The sequence below is a fragment of the Marmota marmota genome, unplaced genomic scaffold (assembly GCF_001458135.2).
Source record: "Marmota marmota marmota unplaced genomic scaffold, marMar, whole genome shotgun sequence".
NCBI lineage: Eukaryota > Metazoa > Chordata > Mammalia > Rodentia > Sciuridae > Marmota > Marmota marmota.
Window position 1 is genome coordinate 67,355,315 of NW_026000174.1, and position 27,766 is coordinate 67,383,080.

The 27,766-nt window shown below is 46.4% G+C and overlaps 1 protein-coding gene across 1 annotated transcript in view; it reads left to right on the plus strand.

Moving 5' to 3' along the window:
- Nucleotides 1-25,044, plus strand: part of Spdyc (speedy/RINGO cell cycle regulator family member C) — a 30,685-nt gene extending 5,641 nt beyond the window's left edge. Inside the window, 10 exon segments of the mRNA XM_048788249.1 lie at nucleotides 20,346-20,438; nucleotides 20,440-20,510; nucleotides 20,513-20,536; nucleotides 20,765-20,823; nucleotides 21,054-21,123; nucleotides 21,205-21,290; nucleotides 21,293-21,700; nucleotides 22,070-22,131; nucleotides 22,133-22,263; nucleotides 22,266-25,044. Of these exon segments, the coding sequence (XP_048644206.1) occupies nucleotides 20,346-20,438; nucleotides 20,440-20,510; nucleotides 20,513-20,536; nucleotides 20,765-20,823; nucleotides 21,054-21,123; nucleotides 21,205-21,290; nucleotides 21,293-21,700; nucleotides 22,070-22,131; nucleotides 22,133-22,263; nucleotides 22,266-22,468 (1,207 nt within the window). The 3' untranslated portion in view covers nucleotides 22,469-25,044.
- The last annotated feature ends 2,722 nt before the right edge of the window (nucleotides 25,045-27,766 follow it).

Here is a 27,766-nt window from a genome sequence, read left to right on the forward strand (position 1 = left end):
TCGCCAGCACTTGTTGTTGTTTGACTTCATAATGGCTGCCAATCTTACTGGAGTGAGATGGTATCTTAGGGTGGTTTTGATTTGCATTTCTCTGACTGCTAGAGATGGTGAGCATTTTTTCATGTACTTGTTGATTGATTGTATATCCTCCTCTGAGAAGTGTCTGTTCAGGTCCTTGGCCCATTTGTTGATTGGGTTATTTGTTTTCTTATTGCTTAATTTTTTGAGTTCTTTGTATACTTTGGATATTAGGGCTCTATCTGAAGTGTGAGGAGTAAAGATTTGTTCCCAGGATGTAGGCTCCCTATTTACCTCTCTTATTGTTTCTCTTGCTGAGAAAAAAACTTTTTAGTTTGAGTAAGTCCCATTTGTTGATTCTTGTAAAACTTTCATAGCAATATGATTGTAGAAAATCCTATGGAATCCACACACATACAAAAAGCTACGAGACCAAATAATGAATTTAACAGTGCTGCAGAATACAAAGGTCCATATGCAAAAGGCAATTGTATTTCTTTTTTTTAATATTTTTTTTTTAGTTGTAGTTGGTCACAATACCTTTATTTCACTTTTTTATTTTTATATGGTGCTGAGGATCGAACCCAGGGTCTTGCATGTGTGAGGCGAGTGCTCTACTGCTGAGCCACAACCCCAGCCCAGCAATTATATTTCTAATACTAATAATAAACAACCAGGAATTGAAAATTTTAAAATGCCACTTACATAGTATCAAAAATAGCAAAGGTGGGACTGGGGTTATGGCTTAGCAGCAGAGCACTTGCTTAGCATGTGTGAGGCACTGGGTTTGATTCTCAGCACCACATAAAAATAAATAAAATAAAGGTCCATCAACAACTAAAAAAAAAAAAAGAATTAAAAAAATAGCAAAGGTTAGTAATTTTTAGTAAAGGACATTTAAAAACTATACACCAAAAAGTACAAAACACTGCTGAGAGAAATTAAAGATTTAAATAAATAAGAGCTAAGCCCTGTGCACGCATCACAATACTCAGTGCCCCACAATGTCAGTTTTCTCCATACTGATCTGTAGATTCAATGCAATGCCAACCAAAACCTCAGGGGGCATTTTTTAAAGAAATTAACAGATTCTAAAATGTAAATGAAGTTTAGATCTAAAAAAAATAAAATAACCCTGAAAAATACAAACGAAGTTCGAGGACTTGCATTACCTGAGTTCAAGGCTTATAATAAAGCTACAGTGATCAAGCTAGTATGGCATTGGGTATAAGGATAGACACATGAAACGTGAACAGCCAGACAGAACACAGTTCAGAAATGAGTTGACACATATGTTGATTTCCTGATTTCCAGTAGAGGTACTAGTAGCTGTTGTTTTGTTTGTTTGTGGTGTGTGTTTGTGTGTGTATGTGTGTGTGTGTGTGTGTGTGTGTGTGCTGGGGATGGAACCCAAGAGCTCAGGCAAGCTTAGCAAGGCCTCTGCCACTGAGCCACACCCCAGCCCCCAAGGCAGTTTGATAGTAAAAGATAATCATTTCAAAAGAAGGTCTGGAATGATTGGATATCTATGTGAAAACAAAACCTCATCCCTTACCCTGCATCATGTACAAAAATTTAACTTGAAAGCCATCATAGACCGAAGTGTAAAACCTACAAAGTAAAACCTACACTTTCTAGAAGAAAACATAGTGGAAAAGTTTAGGAAAAAAATTCTTAAATAGAACACAAATAGCATAAGCTCTCAAAGAACGATTTGACAAATTAGACAATCAAAATTGGACATTTTTGCTGTTCAGAAGACACCATTAAGAAAATAAAAAGGGGCTGGGATTGTGGCTCAGCGGTAGAGCACTTGCCTAGTGTGTGCAGGGCCCTGGGTTTGATCCTCAGCACCCCATAAAAATAAATAAAACAAAGGTATTATGTCCAACTACAACTAAAAAAATTTTTAAAAATTAAAGGCAAAAACAGTTTGGGAGAAAATGTTTGCAAAACATATATCTGACAAAGGACTCACATCCAGCAAAGAATTCTTATAATTCAACAGTTAGAAAATACAAAAGCTAATACAAAATGGGCAAATTTTTGAGCAGATATTTTGTCAAAGATATTGAGATAACAAATAATCAGATTAAAAGGTGCTTGGTGGCTGCAGTGGTGTGTACCTGTGACCCCAGCAATTCCAGAGGCTGAGGCAGGAGGAGCACAGATTCTAGACCAGCCTTAGCAATTTAGGAAGACCCTGTCTCAAAATAAAAATAAAAGGGCTGAGGATATAGCTCAGTGGTAGAGCACCCCTGGGTTTATTCCCCAGTACAACCCCTCCTCCCAAAGCACTGATAGATAAATGCAAATGAAAGCAATGAGATACTTCAACCTTTCTAGGTTGAATACAGGTCATACAGGTGGAGTATTTGGCTACCATGCAGGAGGCCCTGGATTTGATTCCCAGCACCTCAAAAAAAAAAAAAAAAAACCAAAAAAAAACTGGTCATAAAAATTGGTAATGATGTGAAGCGACTAAAACTCTCATATATAGTTGATGGGAAAACAAAGTGGAACACCCACACTGGGAGAAAGCTTGGTAGTCTTTTCTTTAAATTATTATTATTTTTTTTAATTTGTTCTGGTTAGTTATACATGACAGTAGAATGCATTTTGACACATTGAACACAAATGGAGTACAACTTCTTCCTCTGGCTGAACATGGTACAGAGTCACACCAGTAGTATAATCAAACATGTATATAGGGTAATAATGTTTGTCTCATTCTACCGTCCTTCCCATCCCCACAACCCTACCCCTCCCCTCTCTCCCCTCTGCACAATCCAAAATTCCTTCATTCTTCCCCCATTATGGATTAGCATCTGCTTATCAGAAAAAAACATTCAGCCTTTGTTTTTTTTTTTTTTTTTTTTGGTTTGGCTTATTTTGCTTAGCATGATATTCTTCAGCTCCATCCATTTACCTGCAAATGCCATAATTTCATTCTTCTTTAAGGCTGAGTAATATTCCATTGTGTATATATACCACAATTTCTTTATCTATTCACCTGTTGAAGGACATCTAGGTTAGTTCCATAGTTTAGCTATTGTGAATTGAGCTGCTATAAACATTGATGTGTCTGCATCACTGTAGTTTGCTGATCTTAAGTCCATTGGGTATAAACCAAGGAGTGGGATAGTTTGGGTCAAATGGTGGTTCCATCACAAGTTTTCTGAGGAATCTTCATACTGCTTTCCATAGTAGTTGCACCAATTTGCAGTCCCACCAGCAATGGATGAGTGTACCTCTTCCCCCACATCCTTGACAACATTATTGTTGCTTATATTCTTCCTAACTGCCAATCTGACTGGAGTGAGATGAAATCTTAGAGTAGTTTTGAGTTGCATTTCTCTAGTCGCTAGAGATGATGAACACCTTTTTCTTATGTTTGTTGATGGATTATATTTCTTCTTCTGTGCAGTGAGCTGGGTAGTCTTATAAACATACATTTGCATTATGTCCCAGCAATTCCATTCTTAAGTTACCCAAGAGAAATGAAAATATGTGTTCGGGGGCTGTAGCTGTAGCTTAGTGGCAGAGCACTTGTTTAACATGTGTGAGACACTCAGTTTGATCCTTAGCACTGCATAAAAATGAATAATTATTTAAAAGAAAAGAAAATATGTATCCATGCAACTAGCAATAGAGAGCAACTCCAAGGATTGCCAGGATGGGGCTGGGGGAGGGGATGAATTGCACAGTGATCCACACAAACTGTTTGGATGGCAATATTCTGTATCATGGTATCGGTGGTGATTACATGATTTACACATGCTCGTTGAAGCACGCCAAACTGTATACTTAAAATTGGCAAATCTAGGGGCTGGGGATATAACTCAGTTGGTAGAGTGCTTGCCTCACATGCAGAAGGTCCTGGGTTCAATCCCCAGCACCATATGTACATGCAAAGGTGGCAAATCTTACTGTATGTTAATCGTACCTCAATAAAATTAATACAAAACTGTTATAAATAAATATACATTTTGACTTAGACTTTCCCTCCACAGGAATCTGTCCTGTTTGTTTATTCATTTGTTTTGAGGTATTGGAGGTTGAACCCAGGGCACCTTACCATTGAGCTATATCCCCAGCCCTTATTTTGAGACAGGGTTTTTACTAAGTTGCTGAGGTTGACCTTGAGCTTGCAATCTTCTTGCCTCGGTCTCCTAGGTGGCAGGGATTATAAGTGTGCGCCAGTGTGCCCCACATGAATTGTTCTTTTCTTCAATAAACTTTACTAAGTTTAATTGTCTAAAACTTTTCTTTCAGCATCACAGACACCATCTTCAGATTCTCACATCCTCTGTCTCTCTCCAGTGAGAGGAAATGCCCTCCCACTTCCTAATGGAACACTGCAAGTACTCCCAGCCAGGAGGACCAGCCCAGACAGCTTCTCTTAGTGTCCCCCCAGCGCACCAATTGTGGGACTGACCACATGAGACCAGCTTGTCTGTCTGTTAGTCTGTCTAAATGACCCTGGACTTCCCTTGTCCTCTGATCTCCTTACTTTAATAAACAAATATTTGCTGAGGGTCTACTAGGTGCAGGCTGTAGGCCAGGCACTCGGGACACTGCAGAGAGAAACAGTGCAGCCCCAAGCCCTGCGCAGTGTTGTCGCCTGTAATCCCAGAGGATTGGGAGGCTGAGGCAGGAGGATGGCAAATTCAAAGTCAGCCTCAGCAAAAGCAAGGCTCTAAGCAACTCAGTGAGACCCTGTCTCTAAATAAAAAATGCAAAATAGGGCTGGGGATGTGGCTCAGTGGTCTAGGAGTGCCCCTGAGTTCAATCCCCATTACTGCCCTCCCCCACCCCGCACACACAAACATGCAGCCCCAGCCTGTTGAGCTTTCAGTCTCATGCTGGAGAGATGCACTGACCATGGAGAGCATCTGGGCTGACTGTTGAATGAATGAATAAGTGGATGAATAAATGAGAAAATGCCAAGAGGTACACTTTTTTTGTTCTATCAGAGTTGATTGAATATTGATATACATCAACATGTTTTTATTGAGCACAAACTATGTGACAAGCTTAGAGTTGGGGTTTTGGAATACTCACAACATAACCCTCCGTCTCTTCCTGCTCAAGTTCAGTACCAACTGAGAAATAGATCAAAATGTTACTTTTGTTTTACAAATAAACTCCCTGGGAAAATGACACTTTAGATCTGCCCACCCTTCCCTGAGTTGGACAGACTTACTCACTCTGCTTCTGAGGATCTCACTTCCTTTGGGCCCTTATGAGCTTATCTAGTTTCTGCTATCAACTCACCTAGAAAAGTCTCTCTTCTCCTTAGGAGGTGTGAGAGCAAGTGGGTCAAAGCCAGGAGTGTTAGTTAGTCCAGAAAAGGCCCACCTCTTGGAGACAAGAGGAATGGAAATAATCCTTAGATTCCATCAATCCAAGAATAATAACCAACTAGTCAACTGGTTAGTTTCAGAGTTTAATATAATCCAAACAGCATAAGACTGTGCACTGCTTGATAAATTTGTGTATTATAGACGGCCGTAAGTTCTTCATCACTTCCCCCACAGAGAGGTAAGGTTTTCTCCCCACCCCCTTGACTCTGGGCTTGGTCCCTGACTTGCTTTGATCCAATAGAATATGGTAGAAATGACACTGTGCCAATTCTTGGCTTATCCTTGAAGAGAACTGGCAGCTTCTGTGGGAACACACGATTAAATCAATCAATCAGGGTCACTCCAAATGAATTTGGGATGACTAAATAAAGACACAGTCACAGAAAGTACCTTTTTCTTTGGGTTCAGCAACTACTCCTCAGCCACAGCTCCCACAAGGGGGACAAGGCAGGCAAGAAAGAGGAGAAGTATGCCTCAAACCTGGATTATATTAATACTGGGAGCTAATTCATGGAACATTCTATCCAAAAAAGGGCAAAGGGGTTACAACAAACAAGTGGGTGTAATTCAACCCCATTGGGTGACACCCACTCCTGGAGCTGTACCTTTGAGGGGAGGGCAATACCAGTTCAGTACTTCTTTACTCAAGACTTAAACATGTGTACATAACTCCTGTCCAGAGCGTCTCACGACAAGCTTTCATTTCCTTCTCTTGGAATTCAGCCTCCATACTGTGAGGAAGCCCAAGCAGTCTTGTGGGGAGGCCTGTGTGGAGAATCAGAGGTCTAGGCAACAGCTATCACCAAGCTGCCATTCATGGGAGTGTGCCCATCTTGGAAGCAGATCTTCCTGTCCAAAATGAGGTGCTCCAAGTGGTGCCACGTGAAGGAAGGAAGGAAGAGCCATCCCCTCATGGTCTTGCCCAAATTGTAAGAAAACAAATGATTGTTATTGTAAGCCTCTGTTTTAGGGCGGCTCAATTCATAGCAATAGTCTGATTTGCCTCCCTGTTCCCAGCCTACTACCAGTCCAATGCCTACTACAGAATAAGAGCTTGGTAAATGATGAAGGAGAGAATAAATAAATGATTGGAGGGGTGGGAGGATGGGTGGGTAGTTGGATAAATAAATCGTTGGGCCTGACAGCTCTGGAGTGGTGAGTTCTGGCAGAATTAGGGACCCAAAGCTTTGTGAAAGATGAGGAGACATCTTTGCTATAAATAGCTTCCTGGGCAGGGATCTACTTATAGTGGTATGTCACAGGCAGAGCAATACTCAGCTGTTCAAGGGAGGCAAACTGCAGTCCAAGGGTTTAGAAGCCTCCGCAGTATAGTGGTCCCAGAGCCACAGCAGACCTCTTGGAAGCACAGCCGCAGGAGGGCCACCTGGAGCCACACCCTTCTCCTACCATCACATTCGGTCCAACTTTAATTTTGACATGATCAGAACTGTGGAGGAACACCTGCAATACATGCATTTTTTACTGCTTCAGCTTCTGCGGCCCAGGAGACAGCTGGGAGGAGCTGGACAGATGTGCAGCCACCAGCACCTGCCCGGCTCTAGCAAAGACCTCCCTAACTAGGCATCTGGATCTCTGCATGGCCTGCTTCCAGCCTGCCTCCCTCGCCCACCACACCTCTGTAGTCCAGCTCAGCTTGCTTCTCCCCAAACCCCACGGGCCTCTTCAGCCTAGCTCCCTTTACTTTGGCTCCTCCTGTCACCACATGCTATAGCGAGTGTCAGATCAGGCAAAGGCGGGCAGCGACCAAAGTAGGCAGATTTAAAGAGGCCGCCAAACCAGGCTTTATTGAGATATCACTCCTGGGAGGATCAGCCCACAGAGTGGACAGGAGAAAGGTCTGAGGAGAAACCCGTGGAAGCTCGACCGGACTGGACTTTTATGGGGCTCACGGCAGGAAGGGAAGGGCTTGGGACAGGAAAAGGTGTTTTTAGGGCCCCTTGTGCCTTTGGAGTTGGTCAGGGGAGCTGGCTGAACTCCAGGATTGGCCAGGGGGTCCTGCTGATTGACATTCCGAAGTCACCTGATTGATGTTCCTTTCCCGCGGCTGCTTTATTCTATTCTAAATCGCCACCAAGTGGCCACCACCGACCTAACAGCGAGCTTTTCCCTCTCCTGTTTGCTCAGAAAACCCTTAGTGTACACCCAAAGACATTTCCAGCAGCAGCCACAAACTGAGGGAGTCTCAGTCTTCTCGGTGCCCCTGGCACTTGACGTGATGCAAACACAGCCTCGTGTGACTGCCACCAGGGCAGGGCTCAGAACCACAAGAACATCTCCCACTGAGCACTACAGAAATCAGGGTAATAGCACAGCCAGCCCAGAAGTGATGAGCTCCGACTGCATGCCAGGCAGTTCTCATCCTCATGACAACACCATGAGCCAGGTACTATTACCATACCTATTTTATACACAGAGAGGTTAAGTAACTTGCCCAGAGTTGCACAGCTACAAAGGAATAACGGGATTTAAACCCAAGCCAGGTGGCCCCACAACCCTGCTGTCAGCCCCTGCACTTTGCTCCATGTTCATTTTCTCCACGACAGCTTGCCATTTTATTTTTTTGGTGCTGGGGATTGAACCCAGGGACTTGTGCATGCAAGGCAAGCATTCTACCAACTGAGCTATATCCCCAGCCCCCAGCTTGCCATTTTATTGATGAGAAAACAGATGCTTGAAAAGATGAAGAACTGGGGCTGGGCTGGGGCTCAGTGGTGGAGCGCTAAGCCTGAGGCCCTGGGTTCCACCCTCAGCACCCCATAAAACTAAACAAAGGCATTGTGTCCATCTACAACTAAAACACAAAAGTTTTAAAAAAAGAAAAAAGACTAAGAACTTAGCCCAAGTCACCCGGCTGGAGAATGGCCGAGCTAGGATGCTACTGCCTCTCACCCAGCCCGGCCTGTCACCTCCACTGGGGGCCTGGGGAGCAACCCCAACCCAAGGCTGAGCCATTCCTAACAGTTTCTGGGAAAAATCAAGGAACAGCCACTTCAGGCTCCCTGGCTGGCTGCCACCTGAGACAGTTGTTGAGCCCGGGTGTCCTCAGAGGGCAGAGCAGGGACAGGAAGCTGATGTATCTCCCCTCTGCAGGGGGCAGGCAGCCAGCTGGGGAGGCCTGTCTGGGCAGGCCAAGGACAGATCCAGGGGAAGCACGGTGGGTCACCCAACAACAGCATAAAGAAAGGTGCCAGGGCTTGTGTGGCCTTGGCAATCAGCTGGCAGCAGGCCAATCAGCTCACATTTACAGGACGTGTGTTGAGCAAAGGAACAAGTACCAGGGACAGCCATGAGTTAAAAGTCACCTCTTCCCTTCGGAGTCTTCTTGCCTGGTTTAAGATATTTAGGGAGGTGCCGCCCGCCTGTAATCCCAGCGGTGTGGGAGGCTGAGGCAGGAGGATCAGCGGTTGAAAGCCAGCCTCAGCAACTTGGCGAGGCCCTGAGTAAAGGAGGCCTCTGTCTCTAAATAAAACACAAAAAGGGCTGGGGGTGTGGCTTATTGGTTAAGTGGCCCTGAGTTCAATCCCTGGGACCAAAACTCACACTGCTCAGCCTGCTCATTCTTCCTTCCTGACGAATGGGTGCTTTCCCTCCCCTCATTCATTCACTCACTTATTGATTGCCCCTGGCAAGCCAGGCCCGTTCCGCGCGTAGAGAATAAGGTCCCTGCCCCCGTGGACCCTCCAGTGAAAAGACAAAAAGAAAAGAAAGAGAAACCAGGAGGACTGGGATGTGGCTCCGGGGACAGCGTTTGCCTAACATGTTTGAGGCCCTGGGTTTGAGCCCCAGCTCGGCGGGGGTGGGGGTTGGGGGGGGAGAAAGACAGAATGAAAAACAGGAAACACGGACAAGCGGTGACTGAGAAATCAAGAAGGGAGAGGAGGCTGGAGGAGCTAAGCTTTGAGAGGAGAGAGTGATTCCACCCTGCAGGCGGGAAGAGAGGAGATGGGGAGGCACAGATGCAGGTGGACAGAGGAGCAGGTAAGGGAGAGTGTTGCACGTTTGAGGAAGGAGAAGAAATCGTGATTATTCACCCGAGAAGAAATGGAATGGAAACTTAGGAGGGACACACAGTGGGACTGCCAGGGAGCGTGAATATAGCCCTGACTGCAAAGCAGAGCAGTGCTCAGGCTGAGATTTGCTTTCCCTCCAGTGCAGATACCAAGAGGCCTTTGGATGGGTTCCATGTTGGAGTCTCCCAGTCTCGCACATTCTCCATACATCTTTTAGGAGGTGGAGCCATGAGTTGGACTTACTTCTAATCAATAGAATCGAGCACAATTGACTTCAGAGATCTGGTCACCAAAGTCCCTTTGGCTCCCTGCTTGCATTCCTCCTGGGTCACTTGTTTCAGGGGAAGCCAGCTGCTGTGTCATGAAGATGCTCAAGCAGTCCTACGGGCAGGTCCATGAGGTGAGGAACTGAGGCCTCCCAGCCAGCAGCCACGCAGTGAGCCCCCTGGGAGGGGAAGCCCCCAGCACCACAAATGACCGTGGCTGCAACCAACATCTCAACAGCAAACCTCATGAGAGACTTGAGTCCGAACCTACTGACTTGAGGGCTAGGGGTGTAGCTCAATGGTTACGGTGCCTGCCAAGCAGGCATGAGGCCCTGGGTTCAACCACCAGCACCAAAAAATAAATAAATAAATAACTCCTGACTCACAAAGAGTGTAAGAATATAATACGTTGTGTTTGGATTTAAACCACAAGGTTCTGGGGCTAACCTTTATACAACATTTGAATTAATATTTCAAATGTCTTTCAGAAGGTCACCACCAGAGGGCAGCGATCCAGGCTTCTCCTGTCTCAGTGTCCTGTCATCCCCTGTGGGCTTTGGGTTTCCTGGAAATCTACTTTTGGTCAGAAGTTAGGAAAACAGAGAGTGAGATCATAAGAGAGGGAGGGGTTTTTGTTTTGTTTTGTTTTGGTTTTTCTCCATATTTTTATTGGCACATTATGATTAAACATAAGAGAGGGAGGTTTTCAAGGGCTAATAACAAAAAAACTAGGCAAGGAAGTATGTTAGTTGATTTTCTGTTACTGTAACAAAATACCTGAGAAAATCAACTTATAAGGAGGAAGATTTTATTTTGACCCTTGATGTCAAAGGTTTTTTTTTTTTTAATATTCATTTTTTACTTATAGGTGGACACATTGTCTTTATTTTACTTTATGTGGTGCTGAGGATGGAACCCAGTGCCTCATGCATGGTAGGCAAGCGCTCTACCTCTGAGCCACAACCCCAGCCCCTGCCCTGCCATGTCAAAGGTTTTAGTTGGTTGCCTCCATTGTTTGAGGGCCTGGGAAGGCCGAACATCATGGTGGGGAGTACCATGGGAAAGCAAAGCTGCTCACCTCAGGGCTACCACAAGGCAGAAAAAGAGACTGACCTAATTCCTTCCCCTAGGCTCCACCTCTTAAAGATGCCACCAGCTCCCCAGAGCACCGCAGGCCAGCACAAGCCTTCAACACTCAGCCTCTGGGAACACTTAAGACCCAAACTACAGCAGGAAGTGACCTTTAAAATGAAATCAGAGCCAGGCATGGGGTCCCACACCTGTAATCCCAGGACTCTGGGAGGCTGAGGCAGGAGGATCGTAAATTCAAGGCCAGCCTCAGCCATTTAGCAAGGCCCTGTCCTAAAAAAGGGCTAGGGATGTGGCTCAGTGGTGAAGTACCCCTGGATTCAATTCCTGGTACCAAAACAAAAATTAATTAATTAATTATAAACATTTTTTAGTTGTAGATGGACACAATATCTTTTATTTATTTATTTATTTTTATGTGGTTCTGAGGATCAGACCCAGGCCTCACACGTGCCAGGCAAGTGCTCTACCAATGAGCCACATCCCCAGGCCCTTTTTAAACTCTTTATTTTGAGACAGGGTCTCCCTAAGTAGCCTAGGCTGGCCTCAAACTTATGATGCTTCTACCCCAGCCTCCCCAGCAACTGAGGTTACAGGCACATGCTACTGTCCCTGGTAAGATGGTGAAGTTTGTGTCGTGTGTTTTACTACAATTCAGACACAATGTATTACATCGTGATACATGCAGTGATGGAAATATATTCAAAACAAAACAAAACATGAAAAAAATCCATCCATTTTAGCTGTAAGATTCAATGATTCCCGTTTTGTTTTGTTCAGTACTGGGGGTTGAACCCAGGGCACCCCACCATCCTGGGGACATCCCCAGAACTTTTTTTTTTTTTTTTTTGAGATGTGGTCTCATTAAGTTGCCCCAGGCTGGCCTTGTCTTGGGATCCTTCTACCTCAGCCTCTTGAACTAGTTGGGATTATAGGCGTGTGCCACCCTGCCGGTCAACTCAGTGGTGTCTAGTATACTCAGACATGAATTTCTTTTCAGCCCTAATTAATTGATTTTTTAAAAATGAAATTAAAATGGCTAGAGGCAGGTGGAAGGGAGAGGGAACAGGAAGGTCCTCTGGGCTGAAGACGCGGGCCTGTTAAAGAAAACAGAGGGTCTCAGAGTGGGGCCTGGGGGTGTATGCAGTGGTAGAGGCCTCTGTAGCAATCACAGGGACCTGGGTTCCATGCACAGCACCACAAACAAACCAATGAACTCCACAGCAGAAGAAGGAGAAGAAATCCCAGGAGGACTGGCCTGGAGAGTGGAGCTCAGAATGACAGAAAATGAGTCTTCAGAGGGAGACAGAGGCCGATCACGCAGGGCCATGAACAGTCTCGTGACTTGGGGACTTGCACCAGGCAGGTAAGGCACTGACGGGTTTTAGCTGGACCGCACGGGAGACATCCTGCAACAGAGAGGGGGAGGAAGAGGGAGGGCAGCACCAGTCGGAGCCGGAAGAGTGGTCAGGAAGCAGATGCAGCCAACTAGGAGAGATGACAGCCGCCTGGGCAGTGCAGGGCTGGGCTGGGTGGATGGAGATGCCAAAGGCGCAGAGAGCCAGACGCACTCCTGACTGGATGAGGGCAGGGAGAGGGAGGACACCCCCACACACACCTTAGATACAAAAGGGACAGTGATTCTCCAGGCTGGGGGATCCAGCAGGTTTAGGGGCAGCACCGTGAGATCACTTTTTAAAATTATGAGATATTAAAAAACAACAAACAAGCTTGGATCTGGGCACAGTGGTGTGTGCTTGTCATCCCAGCAACTCGTGAGGCTGAGGCAGGAGGATCGCCAGTTCGAGGCCAGCCTCAGCAATTTAGTGAGTGCCTCAGCTAAAAATTAGTGAGACCCTGTCTGAACTTTATTTATTTATTTGGTACCCGGGATTGAAACCAGAAGCGCTTAACCTCTGAGCCTCATCTCCAGCCCTTTTTATTTTCTATTTTGAGACAGGGTCTCTGCTAAGTTGCTTAGGGTCTCACCTAAATTGCTGAGGCTGGCTTTGAACTTGTGATTCTCCTGCCTCAGCCTCCCAGCCCGCTGGGATCACAGGTGTGCACCACCTTGCCTGGCACCTGGATTGCAACCCTAATTAGCCCCAAATAAATGTAATTTTATTTGTTCTTAAAAAAATAGAACTATGAAATATTCAATGCATGTATACTACACATCCTTATATTGTTCAGGATAAATGCATAAAATCTTGTCAGTTTAAAATAAATGAATAAAAATATATACAGATACAATATGAAATATTTGCTATGTATGAAATGATTTATACCAAGTGTACGTAAGCAACAGAGTGGACTACTAAAAGAAACACCCAACTTGAGAAACATTAGCAACATCAGGTTCTCCTATTTTCTTCTCCCTGTCACCTCACCTCTCTCCCAGCCCAAAATTCTACAGCCCCACATTTTATTACTATTTGGAAACTCATCACCTTGCTTTTATTTTTCTCAAATTCAAGTGGTTACTTTATTCTAAGTGCATGAACAAAGATGTTTCAATTGAGGATGGGAAGGATTTGCTTTTTCAGTGTAAAACTGACCGTAGCGAAGTCCCCAGTGTCTAGATCCTCTCTCAACGACTGGCCAGCCACTCCCCGCACTCTCCCTGACAGTTCCTAGCCCCATGTTCCCACTAGTGTGATACGCATCGTGGGGTCTATTTCCCTGGGGTAGCAGGATGTGCTCTGCATTCATTGAGATGGTCCTGCTTCTCTGTTAAAGAGGTAAATTACATTAATTAATGTTCTTATCTCTAACCTTGCATTTTTAGAATAAATTCAACTTGGGCACCATGTGTTTTCTTTTCTATACATCACCAGACTCAGCTTGCTGATCATTTATTTAGAATTTCTGCATCTGTTTAAGAGGCTACATGTTTCTTTTCTTTCTTTTTTTTTTTGGCACCAGGGATTAAACAACCCAGGGTTGATTATCCACAGAGCCACATCCCCAGCCCCTTTTGCCCTTTTTGTTTTTTATTTTGAGACAGTGTCTTGCAATGCAGCTTAGGTTCTTGCTAAGTTACTGAGGCTAGTTTTGGACTTGCAATCCTCCTGCCTGAGCCTCCTGAGTCACTGGGATTATAGGAGAGGTCCACCACAACCAGCTGTCGTTGTATCTTCTAATTGGTTATTGTTTATGTTTATAAAGACTTTTTTGTTTCTTTTTTTTAAGAGAGAGAATTTTTAATATATATATGTATATATATATATATATGTATATATATATATATATATATATATTTTTTTTTTAGTTTTTCAGTGGACACAACATCTTTGTTTGTATGTGGTGCTGAGGATCGAACCCAGGCTGCACACATGCCAGGCGAGCGCGCTACCGCTTGAGCTACATCCCCAGCCCCTTTTTTGTTTCTTTATTTTTTGTTTGTTTGTTTTGGTACCAGGGATTGAACCCAGGGGTGCTTAACCACTGAACCATATCCCCAGCCCTTTTTTAAAAATATATATTTTTTTAATTTTCAGACAGGGTCTCACTAAGTTGCTGAGGCTGGACTCAAACTTGAGATCCTCCTGCCTCCGCCTTCTGAGCTGCTGGGATAATAGACATGCACCACCCCACCCGGCAAGACTATTGGTTTCTGAGTACCAAGTTGATATCCTGTCAACATAATTGAAATATTATTTGAATTAGTTCTATCACTGATTCCCTTGGGTTTTACAAGTCAGCTTTCTTATTATATGCTTATATAGATTTACAGTTTCTTTACCAGTTCTGGTGCTTGTACATTATTTCTCTTGTCTAATTGCATTGGCTAATACCTGTAGTAAAATTTTAAATAGTAGCAGAAATAGTGGGTATCCTTGCCTTGTTCCTGAACTTAGTGATATGTTTCCAGCATTTCTGCTTTTAGTAAGATACTGGCATTAGCAATCCCAAAAAACCAAAGGCCAATGTTCTCTCTGATATGGGGATGCTGACTCACAATAGGCAGTACGTGTGTGTGTGTGTGTGTGTGTGTGTGTGTGTGTGGAGTGGAGGCTCAAGGGATTGGGCAGGGGAATGAGCAGAAGGGGTGGGGGATAGAAATGGGAAAGAAGTAGAATGAATTGGACATGACTTTCCGATGTTCATGTATGAACCCACAGCCAGTGTAACTCCACATCATGTCCAACCACAAGAATGGGAAGTTATACTCCAAGTGTTTATGATATGTCAAAATGCATTCTACTGTCATATATAACTAAAAAGAACAAATAATAAAAAAAAAAGAAACAGACACTGGCATTAGAATATGTCTCATCTATCTAGCTAATTACCACTTTCATTAGCATTATTCCATATCTAGCACATAATATTTATATCTATTCATATTAAGAAAGTATCGCTCACAAGCATAGTGGCACATGCCTGCGCCTTGGGAGGCTGAGGCAGGAGGATCCCAAGTTCAAAACCAGCCTCAGCAAAAGTGAGGCACTAAGCAACTCAGTGAGACTCTATCTCTAAATAAAATACAAAATAAGGCTGGGGATGTGGCTCAGTGGATGAGTGCCCCTGAGTTCAATCCCTGGTATCCCTCCCCCCAAAAAAAGTGTCACTCAATTCCTATTTGATTAAGTATTTTAATAAAGTGAGATGTTGAATTTTATAGGTTTTTTTCAGTGTCTATGAAGATAATCATATATATTTTCTCTAAAATCTATTAACATAGTATTAACATTTCCCTAAATCTCTGTTCATTTTCTCCCTTCTTGTCCCCTCTCTGTTGTTCAGACTCCATAATCTCTATTGGCCTGTCTTCGAATTCACCAATTCTTCTGCTGATCCGAGTCTCTGTGAAGCTCTTCTAGTGAGTTTTTATTATTATTATTATTTTAAATATTTTTAGTTGTTAATGGACCTTTATTTTATGTATTTGTATGTGGTGCTAGGAATCGAACCCAGTGCCTCATGCGTGCTAGGCAAGCGTTTTACCCCTGAGCCCCAGCCCCAGCCCTCCAGTGAGTTTTTAATTTAGCTGCTGCACTCTCCGGTCCTGCATGTCCATTTGGTTGTCTCTTCAGTGGAGTCTGTTTCATGAGCCACCGTCATCACATTTGCCTACAGTTCTTCATGTGGGGTCTCCTCTGGTTCTTTGAACTTTTCATAACAGCTGCTCTGAAGCCACCTCTGCTAAGTCCAACGTCCTTCAGAAACAGTGTCTGTGGCTGCCTTTCTTCTGTGTAGGAATCGCGCTCGGCAGTTCCTTTGCCTGTCTTCTGACTTCTTGGTGGAAAACTGCATATTTCTGATAACACTGTAGCAACTCCAGATACGGATCTCAGGACTCAGGGCAGCTGTCCTGCGTGCTTGGTCACTTGTTTGTGCCCTGCCTGAGTTAACCCCATGACGTCTATTTCCTTGCAGCATGTAGCCTAGGATGGTTAGGCTCGGAGGGTTTTTTCCTATTTTTATGGTGACCTTGTCTTCCTCAGGGTTGCCCTGGAGCGGCATATCTCAGTCATCGGTCCGAGTTTGGGCTTCCTGCCTGAGTCAGAGCCCCTCCCTCCTGTGGGGTTGAGTGTGTGGCTTGCAGGCTGCTCCTGTGGCTGAGTGTTTGTGTTTTTGCCCACGTTCGGACAGGGACTGGTAGTTTGCAATTTCCCTCCCTGCCTACTTGTGCGACAGTGCAGCCTTGCTGTGTGTGTATGGGCTTCCAGGCTGCCAGGGAGCAGTTTTATTTTTAAGCTGGCTTTCCTAGGAGTGGTGACCAGGGCAGAGTAACCAAGGTCATGCTTCAGCCCCTGTACCAGCCTGGCTGCTGCCTCTTGTGGAGGGTCTGGTTGCAGCTCTGACTGTTCCTGAGTGGGTGCAGCCTAGTGCGTGGCCACAGCTCTCCCAGCTCCAGGGTGGACTGTGACCCCCTAGGGCCCTTGGTGGCCATCTCCTTCCCTGGTTTCTCTCACTCTTCTGGTTGCTCTGCCACTTTCCTTGTAGTACTAGTATGGAGATGTTGAGTGCTCTCTCAACGGCTGTCAGTCAAGATCTCCGTCTTGTTGGACAGTGCTCACGGGCATTGTTCCAGAAAAACCGGTTCCCAAGGGCAACACGGCGGAGCTCTGTCTCTAAGGCTGCCTCTCCCGCTGGGAGAGCACCTTTGCTGCTCTGTAGGAACTGGGAGGATGGCGGAAGCCAAGCCTTACTATAAAGATACCGCCTCTCTACAAGCTGGTGGGGCGGGCTGGGATAGGAGCCTCTGGTCTGAATTTTTTTTTTTTTTTTCTTGACAGTGCTGGGGATGGAACCAGGGCTTCATCAGTGCTAGGCGGTGCTCTGCCACCGAGCTCCATGGCCAGGCTGGCCTCTGGTCTTCTTGGTTTGCTTTTCCTGACATGAGCCGCGGGGATCTAGTCTTGCAGGCTGTCTTGCCTGTAGTAGAGCTACAGAATCATAGACAACCCCAACATCTCTGTGGCTCTCAAGAACAAGACTCGATTTCTTGCTCATTTTCCACACCCCTTATAGTGTGTGGCTCTGACTCAGTTCCATGTCCTCTTTATTCCAGAACCTGGATGGAGAGGCTGCCCTTCCAGGGGGACACCAGGCTCCTGGCAGATGGATGAGAGTAATGGCAGAGCCACACTGGGCTTTTAAGCTCCTGCTCAGATGGGGCATGCGCCATGTCTGCTCAGGTTCCAGATGTACACTGTCCTGGTTGGAGGGTGGGTTGTGACAGAGGGCCAGGGCCGGGCTGTGGGTGGAGAGATGAGCAAGGGCAGCAGGGACAGCACGGCCTTGTAAGCCATTTATTCATTCAGAAAGTAGGAGCAACACGCTTAGGTATTGGATCAAGTCAGGTCTGGGGGCTGGGGATGACTGTAAGGGTCCAGCGAACGTCAGAGGAAGAGACCACCAAGAGACCGGCTCATGCAACAGCAAAAGCGGTTTATTGAGGATCCAATCCGGCACGCTGGGGCTCCGTGCTCACTCAACAAGGGAGAGCGGCTCAGAGCCCTGAGCAGGGGTTGAGCAGTGCTTAAGTACACTTTTTGGGGAGGGCGGGGGGCCTTGCATACATCAGAGCAAATCATCATGAGGCGCGGGAAAATCAAACAACAATTCTTAGACATGATTAGTACATTCATTGGCGGGAACAGGTCGGGTGGGGGTGATAGGTCAGTTCTAAATCGGGGTACACATTCAAACTGATTGGTTTAGGCCCTGCGATGCCTACGTGCCAAGCCGCACAGGGTCCTAGGTTATTAAACAACCAGATGGTCAGGGGGAATATTTACTGGGCAGTTCCGGGTATTGTCCTAACAGCTACAGGAATTTCAGGTTTTGGGTGTAGCATAGGAACTTAACAATACCTGGTCCTTTACTTTTTAACTCAGGCCTTGCAGCTTAGAAACTTTACAATGCCCAGTCTTTTACACTTTAACTTCAATTTCTTTTATTCTTACATGACAAGCCTGACTTCCTAGTGGGAAAAATCACACGAGAAGCCGGGGAAGGGGGAAGAAGGTTGCAGACTGGAACACACTACTGCTGAGGAGTCTGCACTTAATCAACAGACTTTTTTCTTTTCTTTCTCCTCCCTCCTCTTCTCCCCGCCACCCCCCACACATGTCAGGCTAATGCTCTACCACCAAGCTGCATACCCTACAAACCTAGGGCTTCTTTTCTGCATTCTCTTCTGATCTCTAGCATTATCAGTAGACAGGAGATGGGGTGAACACAGCCGGTCTGGGGTTCACTACTGGGTTTTACTCAAAACCTTCTCTAGGTCAGGTTTTGTTCAGAATCAGTCTTGAAACAGACAGAAGGACCCTCAGATCCCTTTGTGAAGACCGGGCCAGACAGCTAGGTGGAAACTTGACTTTCTGTTTACTGGCTGTGTGACTGGAAGTAAATTACTTAACCTCTCTGGAGACAACACTGCATTTTAGTGGTTGCCTCTTCCTTTGTGAAGTAAAGCTACTAACAACACCTACATATGTAATCTCTGCAATTTAGGAGGCTGAGGTAGGAGAATCTCAAGTTCGAGACTAGCCTCAACAATTTAGAGAGACCCTGTCTCAAAAAATAAAGGGCTGGGGGTATAGCTCAGTGATAGAGAGCCCTTGGGTTTATTCCCAAGTACAGCGTGGTGGGAGAAAGGAGGATGTTTTAGCTTCTTGTCCTGTAGGGGTTTCAGGCCCCGGGGTCCAGTGGTCCTGCCCCTCTTATGGGTGAGGAAGCTTTGGGAAAACTTTTACCTCGCAGCTGCAAGGCAGGTGGTGACTGGCTTCACAGGTAGAAGTGGTGGGAGAGGGGCAAGCCACGCCCCCCTCTCCAGGAGGGTTCTGATTGGTGGAGGGGCGGGGCGGGGTCCACCCTTGGGATATATAAATGCGTAGGTGCCCTGGGTCCTGAGTTATGCTGTGGTTAACTCCTGCTGGCCGGTGAGGCTTCTTGAGGGAGGAGCCTGCTTTGTGGGAGGCCGGCTGAAGACTCCCAGGTTGACCTTGGGGTGTGGGGGGAGAAGAGGGGTGGTTGGCACCTTCTCCAGAGCCCCTTGGTTGGCATCTCTGTGAAAGGTTAAGGGAAGGTTAGGGAAGCAGCTTGAAAATGAGGAACTGGGCTTGGTGGCGCGCACCTGTAATCCCAGCGACTCAGGAGGCTGAGGTGGATCTCGAAAGGTGGAGGGCAGCCTCAGTAATTTAAAAATACCCTGTCTTAAATTTTAAAAAAATATTAAGAACTGAGCCAGGCGCTGTGGCGTGCATCTGTAATCCTAGCGGCTTGGGAGGCTGAGGCAGGAGGATTGCGAGTTCAAAGCCAGCCTCTGCAAAAGCGAAGCGCTAAGCAACTCAGTGAGACCCTGTCTCTAAGTGAAATACAAAATAGGGCTGGGAAGGGCTGGGGATGTGGCTCAGTTGGTAGAGTGCTTGCCTCGCATGCAGAAGGCCCTGGGTTGAATCCCAAGCACCACAAGGTGGGTTGGGGGAAGGGCTGGGGCTGCGGCTCAGAGACAGAGTGCCCTTAGATTCAATCCCCATCACGACAAAAAAACAAACCATAGTTTGAGGAGGCCCCAATCTCAACTTTTTCTAAATCCAGCTATTTGATGTCATTCTCTTTGGTCCTCAGTTCCCCCTTGATATAGGGGGCATGTGCCCTTCCAACTCTTTGGTGTAGGAGGTGGTTGAGATCTGGGCAGCAAGGGGAAAGTTCTCAGGCTTTTTGAATATGTGGGTTCCACCTTCACCTAACTGAAGCCTGGTTGCTTCCTTTGCAAAATAGGTCCCTGTTACACCCGCCTCCCAGGGGGCAGTAAGATGGAGCCCTTAGAGCTTTTAGCACAGTCCCAAGCACCTAGGAGGTGCTTGCTGCTGCTGTTACTCTCTGGTCCGTGCACCAGGAGGAGGGTGGGGGTGCTGCAGTCCTCAGCAGATCTTTGCTTCTTTCCTGGCCTCCCCATCTGTCAGGCCTCCCAGGTGCCCTCTGTTCTGAATCCTTGAGTCTCTGCACCCTGCCCTCCACCTCCCTGGTCCTCTTTCTGGCCAGCCTCACCTTCCTCTTTGACTTGTGGGAGGTCATTGTATAGGTACCAAGTCCTGAGGCTGCTGTATCTGCAGGTCCCCTTGCTCCGCCCTGCCCTACCCTACTCCTACTCCCTATGAGATAAGTGATACCGGAGACCCTGCCATTGTTCCCGTGGTTATCACCCAGAGAAGTTGGGGGACTGCAGCCAACAAGGGGGGGGGGTGGTAATGGGTTTCTTCATCCCCACCAGGGCCAGGAGTCCAGGCCTTCCTCAACATTCTGGGTGAGTTTCCGGGAGGCTGGCATGGGAGGGGTGATGGGGTCAAGAATACAAAGAGCCGTGGAAGGCAGGGTCCTGCTCTGCTCAAGCCGGCCTCCCAAGCCTCTCTGGTCAGGTGTGGCAGGTGGGAGGGGAATCTTGTCAGAACATGGGTTCAATGGTGGTTTGGGCTTTGACCATTTTATCTATGGGGCATGACCTGTGTCCCCTGTTTTTCTTCTCTACCTCCAGAGGACAGCTTTTTCCAGGAGTTCCTCTCCAAAGACACCTGCTTCCAGATTTCAGATACGGTAAGGAAGCAAAGTGGGGTGTAGAGGCTGGGGTCACTTGAGTAGAAGGTTGACTTAATGGGATTCAGTGCTGCTGGGTCCCCTGGACTGTTGGGGGAACCCTTCCCCTTATCTTTGCTGGGCCCCTCATTTTACTGTCTTTTCTTCCCTGTCCAAAACCTCTGGGGTATGAAGGAACCTGGCTGCTGGCCTCATCCCCAGGGCCTCTGGCTGCCCCAGCCTGTCTGCAGTTCCTCCTGGCTGTGGGGCTGGTCTCCTTCCGGTGTGCTAACTTGACACTCTGTGAGCACAACCACAGCAGTTCTTGGCACTATGAGTGGTAGGAGTGGGCAGCGGGACACTCCTGAGGGTGAGGGTATGGTAGGATGGGACAGGGCGGAGGCCATAGACTTGACCCTTGACCTCATGCCCTTGTGTTCCTAGCAAATGAGATGGAGGAGGACTTGGAGAAACCTAAATGTGAGATTTTTTCCCACGGGCCCTGGGGGAAGATTGGCATTCCCGGGTGGGGAAGTTCTAGGACTCAAGGGACATACTGTGGGCACGAATGGGCTTCTAAGCCAGCGCTGTGAGCGGGTGAGGCTGGGCTGCCATCCCAACTCACTCTCCACTCTACTCCTCCCAGGTCATGGCCAACAAGCCAACCCACCGGGCCTGGACTCAGAAGTGGTGTCCCCACCATGGTGAAGTTCAGAGGGATTGCTGTCAGGCCCGGGGCCCCTTACCCCATGTATTAGGCTTCTCTAGAGGAACAGAATCAACAAGAAGTATAATTATAAAAGGGGGACTTATTAGGTTCTCATATGTGACCGGAAGTGATAGTCCACAAAAATGGCCATCTGCAGGCTGGAGAGCTGGGGGAACCAGTAGCTGGGCAGTTTAAGACGCTGAAGCCCCAGAACAAGAGGGATCAGTTCTACCCTAGTCTGAGACCAAAGGCTTCTTGAGAATCCACTTTGAAAAGTGAAGAAGCGAGAGTCTAATATCCTCAGACGATCACACCAGTAATCAAGAACCTGTTCAAGAAGAATTGAGCTTGCATCTGCTGCTGCCTGGTTCTTCCAACTTTTATTCCATCCAAGCCATCATCCTATCGGTTGGTGCTGCCCACGCTTAGGGAGGGTCTCCATTTCAGTTGGCTATTCCACATGCCAATCATTCCTAGACAGAGTCTCATTGACAAACCCATAACCCTCCTAATCCTTGGAATATATTAATCTAATCAAGTTGATGATTCACATTAACCATTACACCCCGGGACCCTGGCCATTTACCCCCACACTGTGGCCTGTGTGGTTTGCCCCAGCATCTCAGGTGTGACCTCCCACACCTCATCCAGCTGCCCTTCCCTGATCTCTGAGTGCCATCCACCGTGCTGCCAAAATTGCTTCTCAGTGGCCAAAAACCTCTGGGGTGAGGACTTCCTTGTTGTCTTGCCCCCCAGATGCAGCTAGAGCTGGGCACCTACACCTTCCACAATGAGCTGGAGACAGGAGCTGAGGAGGGTCGGCTTGGGGACCTGGGAGGTGGGAGTGGGACCAACAGGATGTGGGAGGGGGGCAGTTTCCCCTCCAGGCTCACTCTGTGGCCCCTCCCAGTCTTCCCCAAGCCTCCACCACACCTGGGGACTGAGTTCTGCAGCTGAAGAGCTGCCTGCCTGTCTACTCCCCTATGTAACACGTGTCCACCCCCACCCCCAGCCTCCTGTCTGGTGGGCCTTAGGTGGCAGCACTGCCCCTGCCCCTACCCTTTCCTCCTAACAATGTGTACCCACTCTGGTCCTGATCCTCTAACTAACGTGTGTCTACAGGACACCAAATGCTTAGGTCTGGCCTGGTTCCTTGACCCAGTGTGACGGTAAGAGGGTCAAAGTGTTAGGACCTGTGAGCACAGGCTTTGAACCAGCTCTTCCTCTTCCCGTGGCGGCCGGTCTCTGTCGTCCTGAGCCTCAGTTTCCCTTCTGTAACATACACCATCTATGAACAAGGCGCTCTACACAGCGTAGCTGGGATTCAATGAGCTGGGATACTCGCAGCCCTAAGAAGGGGCCCCCAAACCTACTGGGTAAAGTTTAAATGGAAAATGGCTCTGTGGCCAGGTCAGAAATGTCTTCAGGGTCAAACTTGAGGATATTTAGGAATAATAATGTTTAAATAATAATATAATGTAGTGATTATTATCATATAGTTCCCTCCCCCTCCCCCAAAGGAAAGGCATACTGAGCACTCAGTAAATTTCTTGCTACTGAAGGAGAAGGAAGGCTTCCCAGAGGAGGCACATTTAACTGGGCCTGGATGTTCATGGGAGGGTAGTCTAGGGCAGTGGTTACCACTTGCCCTTTGGAGCCAAACAGTTTAATTTCAAATTCCAGGTCCCTGCTTGTTATTTCAAGTCTTGTGCCTCTGTTGCCTGGCCTGTCACATGGGTATTGTTTTGCAATGAGTGTTGAGATTTGAATGGGTTAATCCCAGGAGGGTTCTGATGCTGTCTGAGGAGAGGGGAGGGAAGGTGTGGAAGTAGTGAGCCCAGCAGGGGTGGCTGTTCACAGAGGGGATGGAACAAGTGGGGAGTGGGGAGAAGTCTACAAGTCTGATGGAGTTACTTGCCCGCTCTAGAGTGGATCTCAAGGGGCAGAGTAAGAAAGCCTGGAGATGCCAGCCAGGTGCACGCCTGGAATCCCAGCTACTTGAGCTCTGAGGCAGGAGCATGGCAAGTTCAAGGCAAGCCTCAGCAACTTATTGAGATCCTGTCTCAAAATAAAACTTAAAAATGGGGTGGGGAACTCCTGGGTTCCTGAGCATCCCTGGGCTCAATCCTCAGAACTGGGGAGAATTTTAAAAGCCTAGAGATTGAGGACGTTAGAAACGAAGCTAAGGACTAAAAAGTATTGGGAGGGAGATGGGAATGCAGCTGCATGGAAGTGCACGCCTAGCATGCGGGGTGCCCTGGGTCCACTCCTCAGTAGCCCCTCAAAACAGTACTGAATTTCAAATAGGCAATATTTCACATGTACATTGTGAATCAAGAGTCCCCTTATTCCCTCAACTCCCCGCCTCCTGGTCCCTGCCCTAGAGGCAATGAAAGTGAGTTTCTTACATCCTTTCAGGAAGGAATCCAAACATACATCATCAAATGTGGCATTATAATCATGCACACACATCTAAATGGCACAGAGCTCCTAAGACCTATGGAATTTCAGGGCAATAGAAGAATCTTTTGCTGTTCATAAAAGTCCCTGAATTATTCATAAGGAGACTGCGCCAAGACCCACTCAAGGGTGGCAACTCTGAGTGGGGGATACTGAAGAGACAAACACTTTGAACACAGGTGTGCTGGGAGCAGGAGAGGGCAACTCTGCACCCTAACCCCATACCTCACCTGGTGCCAGCTTCCATCTAGGTGTTCCTGACCTGCTTCCTTTATCATAAACCAGTAACAGTGAGTCAAACACTCTCCTGAGTGCTGCGAGCCTTCCACCACATTGCCAAGCCCAAGGAATGATTTAGGAACCTTCAAATTTAGTTAGCTGGGCAGAAGTGGGGGTGGCCAGTGAGATGGAACTCTTAACCTGTTGGGTCTGTTACAGGTTCCAGGATGGTGACAGAAGGAATGGAATTGTGAACATGGTCCATGCTGGAAAGTTGATATTTTGTGTCAGAAGTATCAGAAAAATCACTGAACCAAATATGCATCTGTTTCTCACCGCTTTTTATTAAACTCTGGTAGAATTCCATGCATCCTGCTGCTGACCTAGCAACATATTTTTTAATTTTTTTTATCCATATGTCCCTTTTTATATTCCCATTTTTAGATACAAGTAGTTATAAAGTAACTAGTCCCTTACTGACCCATACTTGTTTCTTCACTTAATAGCAGGCTTCTGCTACTGCAAGCTGAGCTTCTGTGAGTGACTTTGTAAGGATGTCATGAACATGTAAAAAAAAAATTATCTGTAGGGTAAATTTTAAAAATTGCTCTGCCAATGAATAAGCCCAAATTGTCTTTTTTTTTTTTTTTTGCCAAATGTCCCTCTGGCTATTCACCACCCCTCCAGTAGCACATAAGAAAGGCTTGATTTTTCCAGAATTCTCACCAACCCATGAAGTACCAGATTTTTTTCTTTTTTTTTGTACCAGGGATTGAACTCGTGGGCACTCGACCACTGAGCCACATCCCCAGCCCTGTTTTGTATTTTATTTAGAGACAGGGTCTCACTGAGTTGCTTAGCGCCTCACTTTTGCTGAGGCTGGCTTTGAACTTGGGACCCTCCTGCCTCAGCCTCCCAAGCCACTGGAATTACAGGCGTGCCCCACCCTGCTCAGATTTTTTTGTTGTTGTTGAAAAATTAAGTGGAAAATGATTTCTTGGTGAAGTGTTAGTTCATACTTATTTTTTTTTCAGTGAGTTCAAGTGTCTTTTCTTATGTTTAATGATTCTGGCTTCTGATTGACAGATAAGAATTCTTTTTCTACAAATGGAGAAAAATAGCCCTTTAAAATACTAATTATCCTATTTTCTTCAGTTCATTCTTTGACATTGCTGTGTTAGTCAGATTTCTGTTACTGTGGCAAAATACTTGAGAAAAACAACATGAAGGAGGAAAGTTTTCCAGGTTTCAATCCATGCTTGGCTAGCTCCATTTTGGGGGCCCAAGGCGAGGCAGAGCATCATGGCAGCAGAAGCGTGTGGCAGAGGAGGCTGCTCTCCTCATAGCAGATGGGAAGCAAAGAGAAACAAAGTGGCCAGGGACAAGATATAGTCCACAAGGACAAGCCACACCAGGACCCACACCCTTCAACTAGGTCCCAATTCCTACAGTCCTGCCGCCTCCCAGCAGTCCATTCAGCTCTGAATCCCTTAATGGATTAACCCATTGATGAGGTCAGCATCTTCCTGATCCAACCACTTCCCCAGATCACCACTCTGAACATTGCTGTGTCTGGGACCAAAAACCTTTACACATGAGCTTTTGGGGAACATTTCAGATCCCAAACTACAGCACAGTATAGATGGTTTGTGTGTTGCTATGGATTGAACTCAGGCCCTTGAACATGCTAAGCACATACTCTACCACTGAACTGCATCCTCATCCCCTGCATGGTTTTTGTTTTGTGGTACAGTACTGGGGACGGTATGTAGGGCCTCACACATGCTAGGCAAGCATTCTTCAACTGCCTACACCCCCAGCCTTGTATTGATTTTTAAAAGCAAAAAATAAAATTTGGCCTGGGGATGTACCTCAGTGAAGCCCTGGGTTAAATGCCCAACAATGCAAAAAAGAAATAAAATAAATAAATAAAGCAAGCAAGCTTTATGGCTTCTGAGTGTTATGTTTATGTTCTGAGTGTGTCATAGTTTAAAAGACCTTTTTCCACACTGAGATGTTTACAAAGACTTCTCCTTTAGCTCCCAGTTATAGATTTTTTTTTTAAAGAGAGAGAGAGAGAGAGAGAGAATTTTTAATATTTATTTTTTTAGTTTTCAGCAGACACAACATTTTTGTTTGTATGTGGTGCGGAGGATCAAACCCGGGCCGCACGCATGCCAGGCGAGCGTGCTACTGTTTGAGCCACATCCCCAGCCCTAGATTTTTGTTTTCCTGCTTTACATTTGTATCTTGAGTTCATTTGGAACTTCTTCTAAGATGCAAATTATGAATCCAACTTTATTTTTTCCCCTAGATTGTCCCATCCCCACTTTTTTTTTTTTTTCCTGATACCAATGATTGAACCCAGGGGTGCTTAGCCACTGTCCTCTGTCCTTTTTTATTCTTTTATTTTGAGATAGGATTTCACCAAGTTGCTGAGACTGGCCTTGAACTTGGGATCCTCCTGCCTCAGCCTCCCGAGTTGCTGAGATTACAGATGTGTAGCAACACACCCAGCTGCCCCTGCCTTTAAATTTTTTTTTTTAGTTGTTGATGGACCTTTATTTTATTCACTTATTTATATGGGGTGCTGAGAATCGAATCCAGTGCCTCACACATGTGAGACAAGTGCTCTACCACTGAGCCACAACCCCAGTCCCCTCTTGTAATCTTAATTGTGGTTAATTTATAGACTATTTAAGCAGCACTGACATGTTTATGAGGTATTTTCATATCAGAATGAGGTGTCTACCCCCAGCCTTTACTTCTTTCCAATGGCACCAATGGTCAGTAACCCCCAAATCTGTACTTCTATTCTGAGCATAGGGCATTTTTAGGGCAGTGAAACTTCTCTCTGATGCTGTAGTGGTGAATACATGACATTACTCATTCGTCTGAACCCACCAACTTACAATGAACCCTAAGGTAAAGGATAGGCGTTAGTTAATAACGTTGCATCAATATTGCTTCAGCAACTGTAACAAAGATGCCACCCAGATGGATGCAAGATATTAACAGGAACAGCTGCTGGAGGGAGGGAGGATATAAGGCAACTCTGTCCTTTCTCAGTAATTTTCCTGCAAGTCTAAAACTGATCTAAAAAAAAAAAAGTCTTTTAAAGAAGAAAAAAATTAGAAATATTCCCATGAGTGGAAAAAGCAGACTCACTTTCTCCAGCAGTCTGCTCGAAACCCAGATGGCTCTGACCCCGGATGTGTGAGGGGTTTTCCCTACATACCAAGAAAGCAATCAGTTCTGTAGCAGACACTGGCTGAATGTCCCCTCAGAGGTCAGTTCAGTCTATCTAGAGATAGCAGCAGGTTTCTCAGAGGCTCCCCAAGGCTGTCTCTGAAGAGATGGATATCAGGGTGTGGATCTTATGGTCCACAGGGTCTTCAGGAATACAAGCCTCCAGGACCACCAGTCCCAGCAAGAGCATGAGAGGGAGCTGGGCATGGTGGCATGCCTGGAGTCCCAGCTCCTTGAGAGACTGAGGCTGGAGGTTCTCTTGAGATTAACCTGGACAACATAATGAGACCCCATCACAATCAAACAAACAAATATAACCCAATAAAG